This window comes from Pleuronectes platessa, chromosome 18 (assembly GCF_947347685.1).
Source record: "Pleuronectes platessa chromosome 18, fPlePla1.1, whole genome shotgun sequence".
In the NCBI taxonomy this organism is placed as follows: domain Eukaryota; kingdom Metazoa; phylum Chordata; class Actinopteri; order Pleuronectiformes; family Pleuronectidae; genus Pleuronectes; species Pleuronectes platessa.
Genome location: NC_070643.1, coordinates 4,742,645 through 4,762,237, shown reverse-complemented (window position 1 = coordinate 4,762,237; position 19,593 = coordinate 4,742,645). Strand labels below are relative to the sequence as shown.

Genomic DNA, 19,593 nt, shown 5'->3' with positions numbered 1-19,593 from the left:
AGAGACAACGTACCCTTAAGCTTGACTCACACAGCGCATTCACTTTGAATGGGAGGACATCATAAATAGCTGAACAGCATAGTGGTCCAATTGAGTCCCATGGATTACACAAACTGCAGAAGTTGAGCAGATGCTAATTTGTACCATAGGTATAAAAAGACGGATGACATAACCACTCCCCAAAAGTGAAGCCTAAGCATCTCAGTCTCCGCCTGGTGGCTGGTTGCAATTTATCTCATTAATACTACCTCCTTCATGTTAGTGCACGGGACATAAACAAAACTGAGTAGTCAAAGTGAGTACACAATAATTTTTCTCAGAGACAGTTTCAATCATTTTAGGTAGTTCTCATCACACTGATGTAAATACAAGTGCTCACTGTTCTAGTAAATTTGGTTTTCGTAACTTATTTGATGTTATAAAAACATGGTAAAACATATTGATTGACAGCTGTGACTGACTCGTCATTGGTCAAGCTTGTGTCTCCGTGGAACCCCATGACCAGGGATCCATCTTCTGATCTGCACATCAGACTTTCCAATGATGTCCTCGGTGCAAGACGGCATTATTGGTGTCTGGCATACTTTGGTGTCCCACTTTGGATAGTGGGATGAGGAAAGGGGAAAAAATTGTGAGTCTTTATAAACAGTCTGTGCTCATCCGTCCATGAGCTTGACTATTTTCATAATCCTCCAGATTGATGCTAAGGCAGAGCAGACAAGAGTCGCCAGTGAATAAGGAAAATACCCTCAGTGAAGGCAATAAAACACACACACACACACACACACACACACACACACACACACATACACACGCGCGCACACGCAGACATTAATGAAACCTCCTCTCTCTTATTCACCTTCCTAAATTACTTCCGTTGGGCTTAATTGATTTAGACGAGTTTGTCTGTTGGCAGAAGCTGGGTTGATTATTTCCACAGCTTGTAAGCAGACACACCAGTTTAACCCTTCTGTTGTGTTTGCTTCAAATATGACGCAGTTTGAATTTGAGATGTAAAACATATTTTTTGCTCACTGGATACAATGGAACACATTTGTAAATTTATCTTTCTTTAAACGCAAAAAAAACTTTATAACCGTGGTGTTCTGGGAATTATAGATGGAGATCAATGTTGCCAAACTACCATAAATGACAAAATCAACTGAACAAACATTAAAGCAATATCAATAATACAACTAAGGCATCCTACTATATCCAAGCGTGCAACAGAAGCAACTTACCCAGTTTAAGACCAACGCAGTTTTGATTTTCACGCAATTTCCACGTTGTTTACATATGCACTTGTGTCTATCTGAGCACCCTTTGGTGTGCTGGTCTTGATGAGGTGTGCTCTGCATGGCGCAATGTCGGCACATTACTGATTGCGCTTTTGAACAGCAAAACAGTGGTCTAAAGTCAGTGGCGCAGGATTCCATTGTCATGGCACATGATCAACAAAGGCGAGTGCTCGATGCACAACACACAGAGCATCATGTTGTGTTGTTCACTTTGCGCATGTGGATCCAATTCCACTGAAGAGAAGCTACTTGGCAAAGTATAAGCGCACATGGCTTTTAAAGGGAATGAGGGGTGGAACTTTGATTGGTTTATTGCATGTCACTAAACACAATGATATATTAATATATACTCAAAACAGGTCATCTGAGGAGGGCTGTTTTAGACAGGGTAAAAAGGTGCTGTTTTAAATGATCCTTGTGGTATTTTGACCAAAAAATGGTACAGACATTTCATTAAGACCCCAAGGAACCATATCAACTGTGGTAAAATGGGCATAATATGTCCCCTTTAAGAGACTAAGAAGATTGTTTCAACCATGCGACTGCATTCAGATATGTAAGCCTGCTGCTTGTATCCTCTGCCTTGAGGTTCACCACACCTGGAGACCAAAGGGATACGTAGATGGATCCATTCATAGAAGTGTGAATTATCTTTTCCTGCACCGATGATTGTGATCGGTTGATACTCTTCAAACAGTTCAAGACTGTTCTTGAGCCTATCTTTGTTCTAAAGATAAGAAATACCCACGTGATTGTATAATATGATTGTATCAGATATTCACTGTAGGTTCAGGCAGGGAGCAGCCATCACATGGCCATTCCCTGAGTGTTGACACCAAAGGAAATGCGCGTCTTTTACGTTGGCGCAAATGAGCCCCCTGGGCCGTGTGGAGGGGATCAGAGAGTACAAGATGTGTGCACACAGTCGGCTGTATAAGGGTGCGCGCACACACGCGCACCCTTATACAGCCGACCCTGGCTGAGGTACCACTCTCTCCTCCTCCTCCTCCATCTGGATCAGTATTCTCAACTCTTTTCATGTAGACCTCTCTGATCCTGCACACTGTCCTTGGAAACTCGGACACACTTTGCTCCACCGGACAACTCCACGTATAAATCCTGATTGTGTGAGCAAGTTCTCCGCGCCACGGCCGCAGCGGACAGAGCCACAGCGAGCGCGCAGCATGGAGCCCTACACGGTCCCCGGAGCACATATCTCTCTGTCCGACCTCTACTCTGTCATCCCCTACAATGTCACCTTCCCGTACGAGGGCTTTTTGGGCGACGACCGGCTGCAGAACTACACGGAGCGGCAGAGCCCGGTGCGGAGCGCCGGGGGGATGATCATAGCCATTTCTATCACGGCGCTCTACTCCGTCATTTGCGTGGTGGGACTCCTGGGCAACATCCTCGTCATGTACGGGGTGGTCAGGTAAACACTGTTGGTATCACAGTCTTTGGGTTTGAGCGTGACACCTGCGTCAAAGTTTGAATGAGATTTGATAAGAGCTGCACTGCCAAAAATTTAATGTGAAACGGCGCTCCTGATGTTTTCCCGGTGTTCTTGTTATACTAGGATTATGATAACCCTAAAATAATGGCGGGTGAACGAAATTTGAGTATTGCGAGTATTAAAACCAAATTGTTGCATATTAATCCAAAACATGAATCGTATTTTTGTTCTTAATCTATTTCTCTCATTTTTATAAAAGTACTGAAAGCAAATTGCTTCTAATTCATCGAAAGGTTTGAATGATGAAATTAACTTCAACTCTTTCTAGACAACGAACACACATATAGAATTATAATGTATAGCTCTGTTTAGAAACCTGTAAAAATTAACAGAACCTCAGAATGGATATTTCACTAACCGAAATCTTTCAAGATAAAATCCCTCTCTACCTCTCTCCCTCTCTCCCTCTCACTCTCCCCCTCTCTCTCTCGCTCTCATGTGTGCGTTTAGAAGAGATGGAGTATTAATTGTCCCTGCTTGCATTGCTGGCTGCTGCATTCTATTTGTGTGCATGTCCCAAACAAGAGACCCAGGGTTCCCTGCAGATGGAATGGAATTGTTTTTGAATTATTCCTGCATCAAGCGACAACGTGTGCAAGATTTATGCAGGAGGAGATTAGTCCAACCTGTCATCTCCCTCTCTCAATTCAGTCTGACTCGACTGCGCCACAGACAAAGAGGGCTGCTGGAAACAAGTTTCACCATTAGCTCACTCTGATGTGTGGACCATCAAATGTGCACTCCTGTGTTCTGGTTTGATGGGATTGTTGGCCCTCTCTCTATAAATTAAAGTCTACGTCATATGCTGGTCTCCTTATTGGCTCACAAACAGTAATGAAGCCGACCATATTCCCGTTTTTAAAATTGAATGTGTTATATTTTGGCTTGAATTTTAATGGAAAGTAGTGAAGGTGGTTTTAAACTCTTGAAATGTGGTCTGTGTTGACCAATAGAGTTTTTCTGTTGTAAATGGATTTTGTTCATTAGTGGATGTTTGCAGCATCATTTCTTATCCAAGGTTACATTTGCCGTTCCCCATTAAGCTCAAAAACCAATATAATAAAGAATTTAACCACTTTCCCACTAGATACAAGCATCCTGTCATTTCCCAAGAAGCCCCTCAGGCCTAACCTGTAAGCTTGTCAGAAATAAAACAGCTTATATATTTAGTAGCAGCTCTGCTTGTCGTCTATCATCCCGGCAATTACCTGCTAATCTCAAACATTCCCTGTACATGTTCCTCCAATATCACCTGAAGCATTAATAAATGCAGCCAGGCCAACGAATTAAACAATCAGGTAGAATGAACCTTGGTTGTTTTTCAATATATACAGTGCTATGAGTGACAAGGGAGTACAAGGCAGAGGGAAAAAAGAAAGGCAAAGTATACTACAGGAAAAAATACTCCACGGAATGCTTTTGAGGCTAAGCTTTAGATAGTGAAACAGGAAAGTCTTCCCATTATTTCCTTTCAAGAAGTCGGAGTGAAATTATTGGGCAGGCCAAGACACATGAGACAAGGAAGAGAAGAGGGAGTGATGGAGGTAAAAGGGAGACAAAAAGGGGATTGACAGGAGCTTGGGAAAAGGCATTGATTCAAGCAGAGCACAACGCTGCGCCTGGCATCTGTGTTTGGTGAGAATGAGAGGACTCTTCAGTGATGCCAGACAGAGGCAGAGGGAAGCTGAACACATTAACCATCCTGGTCAGAATGTATTATCTGCAGTGGAGCAGCTGCTCAGCTTAGACAGCGAGATCAGACCACCAAACCTGTGATACAGATACAGTGATGTGAACAAAATTTAAACAACTGACTTGCACATGCTAAAATCATTTGTCTTCCTGTAGTTTAATGTGCTTTGGTGCACACTGTTGATTTGTCCAGATGAAAACTAAAGTGGCTTCACTGGATTTAGTCTACACTAACTATAAACAATAAATCATAACGTCAGAGGCATAGTTACAAATATGCAGCTAAAAGTTTCAATCCTCAAGACTTTGACTGTAGTGACACCTGTTGATACTTGTGTAAGGAGCAACTTAGGGATGATACATCAGATGTGACTTTTAAGTGAGTTCCATTTTCCATCTGGTAATATGGCATGGGCGGAGTTAATAACCTATACCTCATCCAGCCACCAGGGGGTGATGGATATGGATTGAATTTTGGATTTACTTTTGGGTGTCATGCCATTTTATTTTTTATTTCATTAGCTTTTTCAGTGGTTGTTAGTGGTGACTGGTGGTGCACTGGATCATAGAATTCAGGGTTTGGATCAGATAACGTTTTTTAGGTTCGCATCAGATTATTTTTCGTATCAGAATTTTCACCATAAAAAAGACACTCTGCAGGGTTTTGCTTCGTTGATTCCTATAGAGTTGTCTGCATCGCTATTTGCCTCATGCTCCCTCGGTCACACATGCTCGTGCTATCGTCCATAAAGCTTTTACCAATGAAACAGTCAGACCTCATAGTTTCAGCTGCAGCTGGATTTGTATCCGCGAATAGTATTTACTGGAGTTCTCTGTCACTTGGGCTCTAATGCACATGAGAGCAGACTGTATGCACCCCATGTTACTGTCAAAGACTGAATCAATAATGTAGGAAACAGTGGCCTGGTCCTTTCATCAGTATATTTAATTGGGAAGCCAAAATGCTCCAGTGATTAAATGCTGGGGGATGCTTCTCTTCTTACTGTTTTTACCATTTGGTGGATTGCATTTTCCTCGTTTAGTAGTTTAAAAAGTGACAGCAACATTAAAACTGTTAATAATATGTAAACTTTGCAATTAATCAGAACTCTGGGGTTTGATCACGGATCAACTGTGGTCTGTAACACAAATAACCAAATCTTCCCTGTTGCTGTTTCCTACCCATAGTCTAATTAGAGCATCAAACGAGGTCCCTACATCTTAGTTAGTACTTAAAGTTAGTCTGAATCATCCAGCCAATCAGAATGGAGAACTCTTGGTTCCAGAACTCAAAATGGTACCTTGGCCAAAACATTCAACTAAAGGTTCATCATGAAGCTTCTTGTCAGATTTTTCCACCACATCTAATGGGCTGCCTCATAAATGAGCATTGTTATTACTTATCAGCTGTTATCACGTGACTGGAGTATGCAACTTGTCAAGAGGTGGCATCCGAGCAATTACAGGAGAATTTAACAAACCTCATCTGCTGAGCAAAACCATGAGATGTGGACGACAGCCACTGAAAAAGTTAACAAGTGGGCCTGAAGTTTTATAGCAAGGAAGTCTGCTGTACTGGGGTGCAAAATGAGATAATGCTGGACATAAGCAGCATCAAGATTATTATAGACTGATTGATTGATCAACATTAATTATCAATCTATTCCCAAATATAGTTTATTTTATAATATCATTTTGTGCCTCTATTATATTGTTCTACAAAAGTAGACAGTTGACCAGAAATAAGCCAACAACACAGGTCAGATGAAGCGGGGATGGAATTTTATCGTTCTAGTTTAAGTATTGTGTAGATTTGTTGCTTTCCTTATTCTGAGTTGCCAGGCAATCGGAAAATTCTGTGCTCCCCAAACGAAACGAGAAATGTGACGAATAGGGTTTTGTTGTATTGTGAGGAATTTCACTATTATTAAAGGAGAAAATATGTAAAAAGAAAAAGTAAATGTAAAGCTTTAAATAGTTTGTAGTCCGTCCAACAAAAAAAGCAAATAATCACACCTCAGAAGCTGGAACAAGAGTATCGTTGGTGATTTGTGTTGATAAATGGCTTCACAGATTAATCAAAGACCAGAATTGATTATGTTTTAGTTCATTACGACAGCCCATTAGAAAGCATCCTGCTTTGATTTATTCTCCTGCCACATCAGGCAGTATATAAACAGAGCAAAGGTTATACATTTTGGATATTTCCCTCCAGTTAGATTCTCGGGTACTTGAGACACTCAGATGCACACAAACCCCATTCATAGCAGCGTCTGCATGGATGCTCACGCCAATGTGGTTTGGGGAACTGGGGTGACACAGAGGGCCCTCAGTCTGATTGCTGATGTAGAGGCCGACACGGACCCCTCTGGAGATGGTCCACTCTGTCACGCAGGAGAGGTCAGCATCACACGGCTCCACTTATCTCTCGGCAATCCCCTACCTCGCCTCCCATTCCTCGCATCACACCAATTAGATAGGAACTGGCAATTTATTGTCAAGTGGCCCCCATTTGAAATCAATTTGATGCCCGGCTAGTGGAGGGATGGATTAGTTTATATGGAAGTGGATATTTAAATGATCTGGTGCTTGTGAGTCAAGCAAGGCAGCAGATCCTGGACATCGCCTCTATAGGGGACATCAGTGGTTATATAGTGACAAAGACAAAAGCTAAGGCTAAAGCATCAGTTAAAAAGCTTCTGAGCGTCTGAAGTGGAAATTTGATCAAAGTTGCGTGTATCTGTGTGCATGTGCATGAAAGGCCAGACAGTCAGCCAGTTTATTTGCTGAGTCAACTTGTCCACAGCGTCTTCACTGTTTGTCTTTGATCTCGCCCAAGCAGCATGTATGTCTTTGTGTGTGAGGCCATCAACCCTAGAAACAGGGAAGCCGAGCTTCACTTTTATACGAGCACTGACAGGATTGATGGGGTCAGATCATGTAGTGTAACAGCAGTCGGCATAGAGGGATCGGGACTGATCTGAATGCAAATGCTAAAGTGAGCGTGAATATATTATATTATATATCTTCTTTCTGTTTCTCTTTGACTTGCTGAATTTGTTGTCAAGCTTATTTTTTGGCTCTTGTTACATATATTCCCTCTCAGAAGGCATAATTTATTTTTTGAAACTGATTAAGTGTATCACTTATTTCCATTGTGACTTTGTAAAACTTTGAGTTGCTGACGATGTGTTGCTTGCTGACCGACAGAAACCAACATGGTATGTCTATGAACTATTACTTAGCTTTAACCAGTTACTTTTGATATTTATATAGAAATAGACAGAGCATTTAATCTATACCATGGGTATTTCCTGGCTTGGGCATTCGGGCTGTACTTTCATGTTGTGAAATAAAAAAAAATGATATTTGAGATTTACAGTATTTGTGACATTGTGTTGTGTAAACTGTCCAGCCTGCAGAAGTGGAGTCCTCTTGGGGTGCTCAGATGTACTGGATAAATGCTTGGTTATTTTAATAACAATTTTATTAGTACAATAACAACAACAACGGGCTTAGAAACAACATATAGAAATCTAGGCTTTTGGATAAACTTCAAAAAATGTAATTCTGTATTACTGACAATTTTGCCCTAATTCCTGAGTAGGCGTAGGTTATTTGCTGTTATGGAGTCTGCTAATATCAAGAAACGAGATGTTTCCAGCACAACACAGAATCCAACAGAAACTCCACACCAGTCAAACTACAGTCTCACATATTCAGACTTATCCCCACACTATTGTTTAAATACATGTGCCAGCACTGATGAGTTGAATAGCCTCTAGTCTCAGGTACAGATTATAGTCAAACTAATGTATATGTGTAAAAACAATGTAATTTTAGTTACCTAATCCATCAACATGATGCAGGTCAATCTCATTTTGCCTGATGCATAGGATGCTTGCTCGCTCACATAGTGTAAGTAATGTCCAATGTGAATGATTAAAACTAATGAGTTAAAAATATCAAGTTGTAGTTTTAGAGAAAAGGTGTGACGTTTTATATATTCGGATAAATGTACTCAAATATATCATTTGTTTGTCTACAGCAATATGTAGACAAACAAATCACTGTGTTTTTTAAGTTTCAGGACAGGCCATGGATAACCTCACTTGCAACTCTTGCTGGTTAGTGGGTAGTTACATACTGCCGAGCCGGGGGGATTTTATTAATGACCAGCCGAATGGATTCTGATCAATGGCACTCCATCTTGGTGAACAGGCAGAAATCTTTCACATGTTCTTGCCTCCAGAGATCAGAGGTGAGGTCGGTCAATACTTTCCTCTGTCAGTGGAGGCTGTCTGTTTGTTTAGACGTGAAGGCCAGGGAGCCCTCTGTCACATGGGAGTTTGGAGCCTTCCTTTACTTTTAACCTGATGCAAGTAAAGCTTCACGGTCCACATTAACTCATGTTTACTCAAGGGAGGTTGGAAGTGGAAGCTTTGCCATGGAGCTGGATATGCTTTGTGCGGGGCCGCCCTATCAGCTTGGATTAGGCAGAGTGGAAAGCGATGTCTTTTGAATCACGATTCACTTGTGAACGTGACTCGGATCATAAACACAATCCTCTCGCAGTGTCAAAAGGCGAGCTTTTGGTGCTCAATCAATGGCTTCAAACAGATTGAGATACAAAACTAAACAAGAACAGCCTTTGTTTTGCGTATGAGGCCATAAAGGAGCTTTGATATTGTCTGATGCCATTTCATGTCCAAGACTTTCTGAGTAAATCCTCTTTTTTTATGTTTTCCAGGGGTTCCAAGCTTCGCATTAATATAGTGCCTACTTCATAGACAGACCTTACATAACGATCAAAAGCTCAGTTCTGTCTTTTGCTTTAGGTGGAACCCTTATACAGGCGCCGGATCAGGATGATCAAACATGCAAGGGAATGTTCTGACTTTACTGTTTTACTGTTTCTTCTTGTCCAGATTGAAAAATTGGCAAAAACTAAAAATAGAGCTGACTTCATCCTCCACCATTGAGGTGTATTCTAAATCTACATAAAATGGGGATGTTGAATGGAAGGTCCTGGGAAAGGGACATGAGGCAAACTCTGTAGTGAGCCCTAACACATGAACATGAAACATATCGAAATCACTCGGGAGGACTTCCACTTACTCAGTATATCATAACATCAGACGTCCGTATTGAATAAACATCCTTAACTCTGCTTAGAAATTGTAGAGAAATTATTCGCCAGAGCTTTTCTGAGAATCATGATCATTGATGAGCTGTTCATATCCTGTTGGCTTAATTAGTTTGGTCATCGTAGTGGCTCTAAAAATAAATATTAACCATTTAACCCAAGTTTCTGAAGTGTTAAATCACATGTTAAAGGTAGGGTTGGTAAGATGTTCCTGAAACTCATCTTATCTTACGTGTTGAAATCCTCTTTACATCCCAATAGCCATCAATAAATAAAGAGACCAATTATTCGACAGACACCGTGCCCATTTTCCCACTGCAAATGACCTGAGTGCTAAGCCGGAGAGACATACCCTTATAAAGAAGCGATGATAGAATCATTCAAGTAAATGAGCGAGCTCTTTTAAAATGCAGCCTACTTTTGATAACTTTTCCAGGCTCATCAACTCTAGCTTTAAGAGGAAAAACAGGAAGGATGCCACTATAAGTGTCATGAAGTGCTGAGTCAGTTTCCCTGAGAGACTACAGTGTGTCACACCATCAGCCGCTTGAAATGAATCAAGTGCCTGCAGCACTTCTATTGTCGGGGGTTGAATTATGTTGAAATTGTTACACAGTGCAATGAAAACAGGTTCAGCAAAGAAATAACGGCCTAGATAAAGCATGTTGCTCCCCTGACGAGATGTCCAATTAGCACTGTTACAATCTGCGTGGAGTGACAAGACTGTAAATCTTCCTTGGAGGAATAGATGAAGCTAACACAATTATCCCACTGAGGTCATGTCTGCACTGTGTTATGTTTGACTGATACTGTATTCATGACACCATCTCTTTACACACTCACCAGTGATACCTAATAGTCTGTATAATCAGCATTTTCTTGAGCACTTTTTCTGTAAATCTTATGAAATCAGTGACAGAGAGACACGTAAATACACCTGCCAAAGAACTCAAAACTGCCTGTGGTTCTTGCTATGGTGTCTACACCTTCACATATAGCCATGATAAAACACACTGTGTGTCATGTCTCTCTCTGTGCCTGTATTTCAGGGTGTGCATGAGAGCACTGACATATATAACACCTCCTTCACATCCTCTATCTGCCTGGTTCGATCGATCACTGCTTGATGTGGTCGATCGTATGGTAATTTATTATTATAAGTATAAGTTTAACATACGGTGTTGATTCAACCCAAACACAGCAGATCTGGTTTAATTTTTATTGTCTGAAAAGATGAGTTAAATGATTACAAGTGACGCCGTGGAGTCTGCGTTTGTGTGTTTGGTTATAACCTATCATTCATTTACAAAGTAGAAGGAAATAATAAGTATGTGCAATTCTATATGGTATAATAAACAGTCTGCATGATGCATTGTAATATGCAGTGTACAATATATGGTATATTGTAGCTTCTGCTCATGTTTGCCCTTTGTGCCTCTGGGCGGTGTTCAGGGAATGTGAATTGGATTGGATTTGGATGTCCCAATTTATTCCCCAGAAAATCAGCTGAGATTTATATGCTGGATAGAAAAAGCCGACATGGTTTTTGATGATGGATTCCAGAGTGGAAATAAGCCTCAAACTCCAGAGAAGAAATTCTGACCCCAAAAATGGATATATACCAAATAATACAGCACACCTGTAATATACAGGTGTGCTGCTAACCATTAGTTATTTCTCTTTCTTTCAATTTAAAATCTCTCTCTCTCTCTCTCTCTCTCTCTCTCTCTGCAACAAGCCAGCATGAATTGGATAGCAGTAGTATTTTCTTTTCACAGCTCTCTGGTTCTTTCCCTGCAAATAAGCTGCTTAATCAGAGGCCAACCAATTGTAACCATTATCTCAAATCACTCACTCTCTAAAAATCAAAGCTGTGATGAATTAGCATATTACTGTGCATTCACAACTCTGCACTGCACTTTTATAGCACAAGGGACATAACCCTTCATCTTAGCCATACTTTCAAATCCCCACATCCCATAACAGAGAGTTTCATACCCAGCTGCTCTCATTACCACAGCTCCTTATTGTTAATGCTTTTTTCTCTGCTCTGCGATCACAATTAGGTACACCAAGATGAAGACGGCCACAAACATCTACATCTTCAACTTGGCTCTCGCAGATGCCTTGGCCACCAGCACGCTGCCTTTCCAAAGTGCCAAATACCTCATGAACACTTGGCCGTTTGGGGAAGTCCTGTGCAAGGTTATAATTGCCATAGATTATTACAACATGTTCACAAGTATCTTCACCCTCACCATGATGAGCGTAGACCGCTACATCGCTGTGTGCCACCCCGTCAGGGCGCTGGAGTTTCGTACGCCAGTCAAGGCCAAGCTGATCAACGTGCTCATCTGGGTGCTGTCGTCAGCGATTGGGGTTCCCATTATCATCATGGCCGTCACCAAAGTGGCAGACAATGGTGAGTCTGTATTTTTTTTAGAGTTAAAACCTTTTGTTATACACACAGATGCCTTTCTTGATTCTTGTGAGAGAATACCAGTGTTCATCTGCCAGAGGCTGATCAACTGAAAAGTTTACTTTTTGAAATACTATTCAACCGACCATTGAGCTGAGTGAGTCAGCTTTTCTCATAGAGTTTTTTTGGCTGCAATAGGACCATGGAGATAGGGAGAGTACTGAATTATTGCTAGGTGCATTAAGAATATTTTGATATACGTAGGTGTATATTTTAATTCATATATTTTGTTGAAACCTACCATCTAGAGGTTATGCTTTTGACTGTGCTGCTTAGTTTGTCTGTTATTTAGCAGGATTGTCAGTAATGCTTGGGTGACTGATATGTATGAGTTTGTACAATATCGTGCTGAAACAAATCAAAATCCAGTTCTAGTGAATTTAAATGTTGTTTCCTGAGGCGACTGTTGGTCCTTCGCTGAGGTATAGTGTCTAAATGCTCCTCTTGTAATTTCTCAGTTCACCGGTCTCCAGTGCTTTATTCAACAATGTAGCAACGGCCTGACTGCACTAGTGTAAATGTGACTCAGTGTTAGAGATAAGTACCAACAATTCATTGCTGCAGCCTCAAAGAAGTGGATTTACCATTAGAGGTAGTCATGTGACCTTACTCAGCCATAGATCAGTTTGTAGTATAGTAGTTACAGATAAGGAAGACAAGTGGGATAAGAGCTACACAAATCCGGACCTGAGAGAGCAAGATAGTCCTCCCCCTGACTACTCGTGTGGTCACCAATTCGTTGGATAAGATGATTGATTAGTTTGATGGATTTTCAGAAATACTGATACTGACAATGTGCTGCCACATTCTCGCAGACTCTCTTAGGGGTTAACGCTGACAGTGTCCCTGGCGCCAAAACCAGTATCATCACATCTCTTGTGTAGTGCTACAGCATCAGTGGACGTTGAGAGAAAATCAAAGAGTTGTGAAAAGTAGTAAATACATTCAACCAGAAGGTGTAGTAGTGATGCAACTTGAGGAGAGGTAGACCTAATTCACCAATATGTATGTTCAGTCCCATTTGGCGAGTGGACCTACATGGGACTCTTTATGTCAAGTGTATATAACTCTCAGATCACACAAGTGGGCACTCCTGACCAAACAGAGAACTTGATAAAAAACCCTTCATTCCAAATGGCTTGATTAACGAAGCTAAAGTTAGGGACATTAATTGCTTTGGAGTTTGTCCCTTCGACACTGCTTTTCAACTTAGTGTATAATTATCTCTGTTACTTTGTCACACCATGAATACCTCTCATACATGAAAGTCCATGGCTACCTAAAAACATTATCTTGCATATAGTTATTGCCAACTTTCACTTGAAGTTTTTTCAAAGTAAACATTGTAAAGAGTCATTCTTTTCTAGCATTACACAACCATGCATTTCCCATAGTTTATTGGCATTAATAGTGTAACCCTACATTAACTAATTATGCCATCTTTTCCAGGTAAAACCATGTGCACGCTGAAGTTCCCTGACCCGGATTGGTATTGGGACACAGTGACCAAGATCTGCGTCTTCATCTTTGCTTTTGTGGTACCTGTAATGGTCATCACCATATGCTACGGCCTGATGATCCTTCGTCTGAAGAGCGTTCGCCTGCTTTCAGGTTCAAAAGAAAAAGACCGCAGCATGCGCCGCATCACCCGCATGGTGCTGGTGATTGTGGCTGCCTTCATTATCTGCTGGACCCCCATACACATCTTCATCATCGTGAAGTCCATGGTGGAGATAGACACGAGGAACCCCCTGGTGATAGCCAGTTGGCACCTGTGCATCGCTTTGGGCTACACCAACAGCAGCCTCAACCCTGTCCTCTATGCATTTTTGGATGAAAATTTTAAGCGATGCTTCAGAGATTTCTGCCTCCCCTGTCGCACCCATGTGGAGCAGAACAGTGTGAACAGAGGCCGCAACACTACCAGGGAGCCTGTGTCCGTCTGTGCTCCAACAGAAGCAGTGAAAAAGCCAGCATGACTAGGCATGGACTGGGTCCCCCATGGCTCTCGCTCGAGGAGGATCCAACAAGATCTGCAATCGGAGGAAACTCAGATCTCCACCACAGAGTTTTGAGATATCGCCACAAGAATAATACAAAGCTGTCAAAATACAGTCAAACGGCCGTCAAACAACGTATCGTCTCCAGTTTGGCTGACATACTGGAGTCAAAGGAACAGCTAAAATTATTAGAAAATTTGTTTTAACTCTGATCTTACATTTCTACAAAGCCAGGTTACAGAAAAATGTAATCTCCACCTCCATGATTTATCTAACTAGTAGACCACGACTTAAGATAACTGGGCTTTTTCATGATGAAAAACGAGACAAGGAAACACCTGCAGGTTTCTGCCTTGTCAAGCAGCGAATGCATCAGCAGACACAACCCATCAAAGAGCATTGTACTGAATCAGACAGGCTCTGTCAAGATGAATCTTGTGCAACAGTATAAACATTGGCCTTTTGAAGTCAGAACTTGTTATTCCTTTTAAGAAACACTTGCCTGTACATTCAAAGACGCAAAAGAGATAGTGGTGATGGAACAAAACATTATATCAACACAAAACAAAAAACCCTTATAGAGGTTAGTTTTCCTTTTGTTTTTTCTATTTAGCCCAGGGATTGGGAACCTTTCTGATCAAGAACCATTCAGATACTAAATTATTGAACATATATCAAACTAACCTCTATAATATGATGGATGAAACTGCTTCTCTTTGTCAACACATCAGATGTCAGATGGTAGTGATGATGCTTTTGCCTGCTGGATTTAGGCAAAACTAATTGCTCAAAGGCCACAGAGAAGACTGTTGCATGCTGCCCTTCTTTTTTTTCAATATCCTGTATATCAGTAATTTCCCCTTTAGAAAAATGTGACTTTGCCAGGTTGAGCAGTAACAAGAATAGCTATTAGCTAAACTTGCCTGTGTAGCATTGTCTCTATCAAAATGTGGTCTTGTGAAAGCTGTACTTTGGACACACAATCTTCGCTGAAGACCATTAACGTCATCCAAGAGCGGTAGTCGTCAAAGATGAGCTACACATTTTACCAGCTGTAAAAATGCTTGAGATTTGCCTTCTTCGCAACAGTTTGCATCATCTTATCTCTTCTTGACATCTGCCATGCCGTTTTTTCAGTGATGACACACACTAGAACATGTGTGTTTTGTTACTCTGACAGTGAGCTGACAAGCATACAGCCAGAAGGGATCACCCTGAAGGGAAGAAATTGCTGTCATGAATGTTTTTTGTATTTCTGAGTTGCCTATTTTGTACTGATGAGATGCCTTGCTGGCCGGATCAAACTGTCTTGCAGACTGTATATAACCTGTTAGCTGAAGGTTCCCCATTCCTGCGTTAGACTGATGTAAATGTCTGCAACAATCAACTGTCTTGAAAGTGGGATCAGGAGCTTTCATGGAGGGTGTCGGTCCCAAAGAGAGCCTCTGAGAAGAATCACTGCAGAATGATAAATCCTGCCACTGAAGAATCCTGTTGGCGCCAACAACACTTGACTCCTTATTGGACTCGGTGTTACATCAAATATAGTCATAGAGCCTCGACTGAGAGCAGCTCCATCAAAGTGCTGATAAAGATGACTGTCCTGATGTCAGCAAACAAACTGCTTCAAGAAGATTATTGCTCTGCAATTAAAATGGGTAAAAAGGGCTGTCATCTGTCTCACTGAAAATCTTCAGCAGATTGAAGTGATACTGAGTGGCATTAACCAGAGGGGTAAATTATTCTGGGTAATGTACTTACTCCAATGGATCTTCACACCCATCCGTTTATAGGCATCAATCAATAGGTGCTGTGACTTAATGAACATTTCATGTTTGCATAACCGATGAGTCAGCAGTATTAATGCAGAGTTGATTGCTGTTGTCTTCAGTCAAATATAAGTAAAAGATCAACCTGTGATTTTGTGTGCTTTCTTCACACTAGTCTTCATTAATTCAGTGCAGTGCAGGGCATTTAGCTTATGGAAAAAACTGAGAACTAAAGGAGGAAGATTCAGATTCAACAGTTGCTGGTGGGTTAACTCCAGAGTTCCAACATATGACAGAAACACAAGATTTTCTGTGTACAGCAGAAGATTGTCATTTTGCAGTGTGATACATTCCTAAATATTTGTCTTACAATAAAAGTGGTTATTTAAAGTGTACTGTACTGTATATACCCACTCTCTGCCTAGCTTTAAAAAAAGGTACTGCCTCTGTCAGGTGGAATATCTCATTATTTTTGCAATATCAATCTATTTAAGGGAATTCTAAAAAATATTTTTCCTAACAAAAAAAAAAAATTATTTTTACTGGATACTGAATTTGCTCTGTATGGTCGATTTCAAAAGGAAATTCAGTAAAATTTCACCATCTCATTGCACAAAGTGACAATAACTGAGTAGCGGAGGCATCCACGTGTTACGATCAATGCCGGACGTCCAACTTTAGCTTAATGGCTGCGCAGATTTGCAATCACTCTCTTTCACACCTCAGGCCGTTCAGTAATGAAACTCTTCTCCTGCAGCTGCCATACCCTCTGACCTTCAATATCATGAAATATGGAGGAGAAAACAGCAGCCAATTTAAATGCAATGTCAAAAAATTCCCAAATTACCCCCGAAAACACATAAATTAGAGTCATCAAGCAGGCGGCAGCAGAACACCATCAGAAATGTTTACTAAAATATTCTATATAATGGGATTTTATTCAGTTAATCAGTCACCAGAACCTTCACCAGATTTTATATGTGTGCAAAGTATTAATGAGAATTTGACAAGCATTGTAAAGCATTGAATGGGGAAAAAAAAAAATCACAGGTTAAAAAATAACTGATCACAGAAGAAAAACTGACCTGAGATATATATTTGTTTATTCTTTAAATTCTCACCTGGTCACTAGAGGGTTACGTTTGTGTTTATGGCGCTCAAACACAGGATCTGTCTTAACAAGGCAAACATTGATATTTTAACATGGATAATGTGCTTACATGTAAAACTTGGAAACAGGGTCTGGTTTTTGTCAATAACCCCTTGAATGTTTGTGGACACCAGTGTGATGTTTGTGTAGTAATTCATCAAAACCTTGCTGCTGGTAGCAGAGCGGAGGCTGTTGCTCAGAAAGGTTAGAGGAGCTACTGAAGTGTGAATGAAGACTTCATATTACTGATTGCACCTTTAATCTGTCTCCTCTGCTCTCACATCCTTCTTTTCAGTACTTTGTTATTTACCTTGTAATATTGTCATCAAATGTTTTTCCATTTTCTATTTGCTATAAAACTGCTTTACATTGTAAACTCAATACCGAAAAGCTTGTATGAATATAAAAACTCGACATTTGTGTAAAAAAAAAACAATAACTACAATGCAATGTGTAATGAAATTGTCTACTGAGGATTCTTGACATTATAGTCTGTCTTTTGCTGTGTTAGCTTATTCATGTGCATTTGTTGTAGAAATCATTTCTAATGTTTAAAGCCTAACTCAGATAGTTGGCAAAAATTCAATAAAATGAAGCAAATAGAACAATTGGATGAGCTCTCTTTTTAAAGCTTCTGGTTTGGTTTCCTGGCAACTAGTGCGATCAGGAAAAGCTTAATATTTTCTTGACAATGATTGGATCATAATGGAGTAATCTATCTTGCAACACCATGATTCAATTGAAAAGTAGAGAGTGCTTCAGAGTCCGACGTCGTCGTTGTTCCAGGGGATGGCTATGTAAGGGAGATAAATAGAACGATGGCCCCAGACTGCTGTGAGTGCCTGGGTGTGCTTTCCATCGCTCTCAGAAAATTAAGCATCCAACTCTGCATCAACTCCACAAATTCAGACCATCATCCCGTCGCCATGGAGACAGGCAGCACCACAGAGGGCTCTAGTTGGAAGAGATGAAGAATTTCGATTTATTACGGAAGTTTACTTCACTACCAGCCACTTATCAATTACCCTGATTGCTCTATCAACAACAGCAGAGAAGCTACTTTACCAAGTGAGGGGAAGGCTCATATCCCCAGTGTGATATTCAACAGTCGTTTTATGTATTCTATTATGCAGGATATTGGGCTGCTGCTGGAGGTATTTTATATTCCAAGATATTGGTAAAAACCTTGTCTTATTGAAGTCACATGTAATTTCTCAGGTCAGAAATGGTACATATAGAAAAAAAATGCATTCAACTAACAAAGTCTATTTAAGTTGGCAAATAAGGCCTATAATGCACACATAACTAGTGATTTTGCTTTAGTTTCAGACAAATGCAGTTGTTATTTTCCTTTCAATTGAACAGCAGTTTGCATCCACACTGGCATCCCATGTGAGGCTCCAGGGCGGTTTGGTCTCAAAATGAAGTGTTGTTAGGTGCACTGCCTGCACGTTCCTTCATGATCTGCAGCGGAATGGGATTGCCTGGTTAACTTAAGTTAACCTGGTCTGAAGTCAGTGGTTCTGTAATTCGCAGTATTTATGGAAATGTTACCAAAACAGTCCCATACACCTACAAAGAATAGCAGGAATGTTTCAAGGGACTTTTGGGTCTTCAACCTAACCTCTACATGACATAATGTGGTTTAGTTGCAGACCCTTGTATATTAATGGTTTTGGTAAATGGTTTTGTATTTATATAGTGCTTTTCTAGTCTTGTGGACCACTCAAAGCTCTTTACAGTACAGTTTTACATTCACCCATTCATACAGTGCATCTATTAGCAGCGCTTTGTTGTTCTATGGGGGGCAATTCAGGGTTCAGCATCCTGCCCAAGGACACTTCGGCATGCAGATGGAGAAGACTGGGGATCGAACTGCCGACCTTCAGGTTGGAGGACGACCGCTCTACCCCACAGCCACAGCCGCCCTCTATAGATGATTCTATAGATGATTATAGCATTTTAGGGTTGTTCTCACAGATTTGCCGTTTGCAGCACCCTTGTGCGACGACCCTGAAGACATGCACGAGTGCAAAACACTCTAGCTTGCTTCACATATAGTGAACAATGCACCTAGCACAATAGATCAAGCACTTCCATGCTGATGAACCAATAAAGGGTGGATTTTGACACGTCTTAAATGGACCTAAAATATTCTATAGCCATGCACTGGCTCTGAGGGGGTACTTATGCACATAAGGGATTTGAGCTGAATTCAAAAGAATGTTAGCATGTTGACATTCAATGCTAACAGGCTATGTTTAGTGTATAATGTTTACTGTGGTGAGCATCTTAGCTTAGAATGTTAGCATATCAACATGCTTGCATTCGTTTATCTGGACAAACTAAGAATTAGACCCAGTAATGGAGCTAGATGAAAATTCAGAGGATCACTAACATTATTACATGAACATCTGAACCAAATGTTATGGCGATCCATGTGACAAATGTTGAGACATTTCAGTCAAACCGAAAATGTGGTGATAAGTCAGGGGATTGTGAAACTCGGGCAGAGAAAAGTAGTTGTATTTAAGTGCAATTTTTTT

General features: G+C 40.7%; 1 protein-coding gene across 1 annotated transcript; it reads left to right on the top strand.

The window, feature by feature from the left end:
* Positions 1-2,482: 2,482 nt before the first annotated feature.
* Positions 2,483-14,107, top strand: oprd1a (opioid receptor, delta 1a). Its single transcript, XM_053446969.1, has 3 exons — positions 2,483-2,730; positions 11,716-12,071; positions 13,578-14,107. The coding sequence occupies exons 1-3, from the start codon at positions 2,483-2,485 to the stop codon at positions 14,105-14,107; spliced, it is 1,134 nt and encodes a 377-aa protein (XP_053302944.1).
* The last annotated feature ends 5,486 nt before the right edge of the window (positions 14,108-19,593 follow it).

Bases quoted from the DNA above. Each gene is read 5' to 3' on its own strand.
- oprd1a (XM_053446969.1), top strand. From the start codon at position 2,483: ATGGAGCCCTACACGGTCCCCGGAGCACATATCTCTCTGTCCGACCTC. The intron at 2,731-11,715 runs GTAAACACTGTT...GATCACAATTAG, and splicing joins GTCATGTACGGGGTGGTCAG to GTACACCAAGATGAAGACGG. The intron at 12,072-13,577 runs GTGAGTCTGTAT...CATCTTTTCCAG, and splicing joins CACCAAAGTGGCAGACAATG to GTAAAACCATGTGCACGCTG.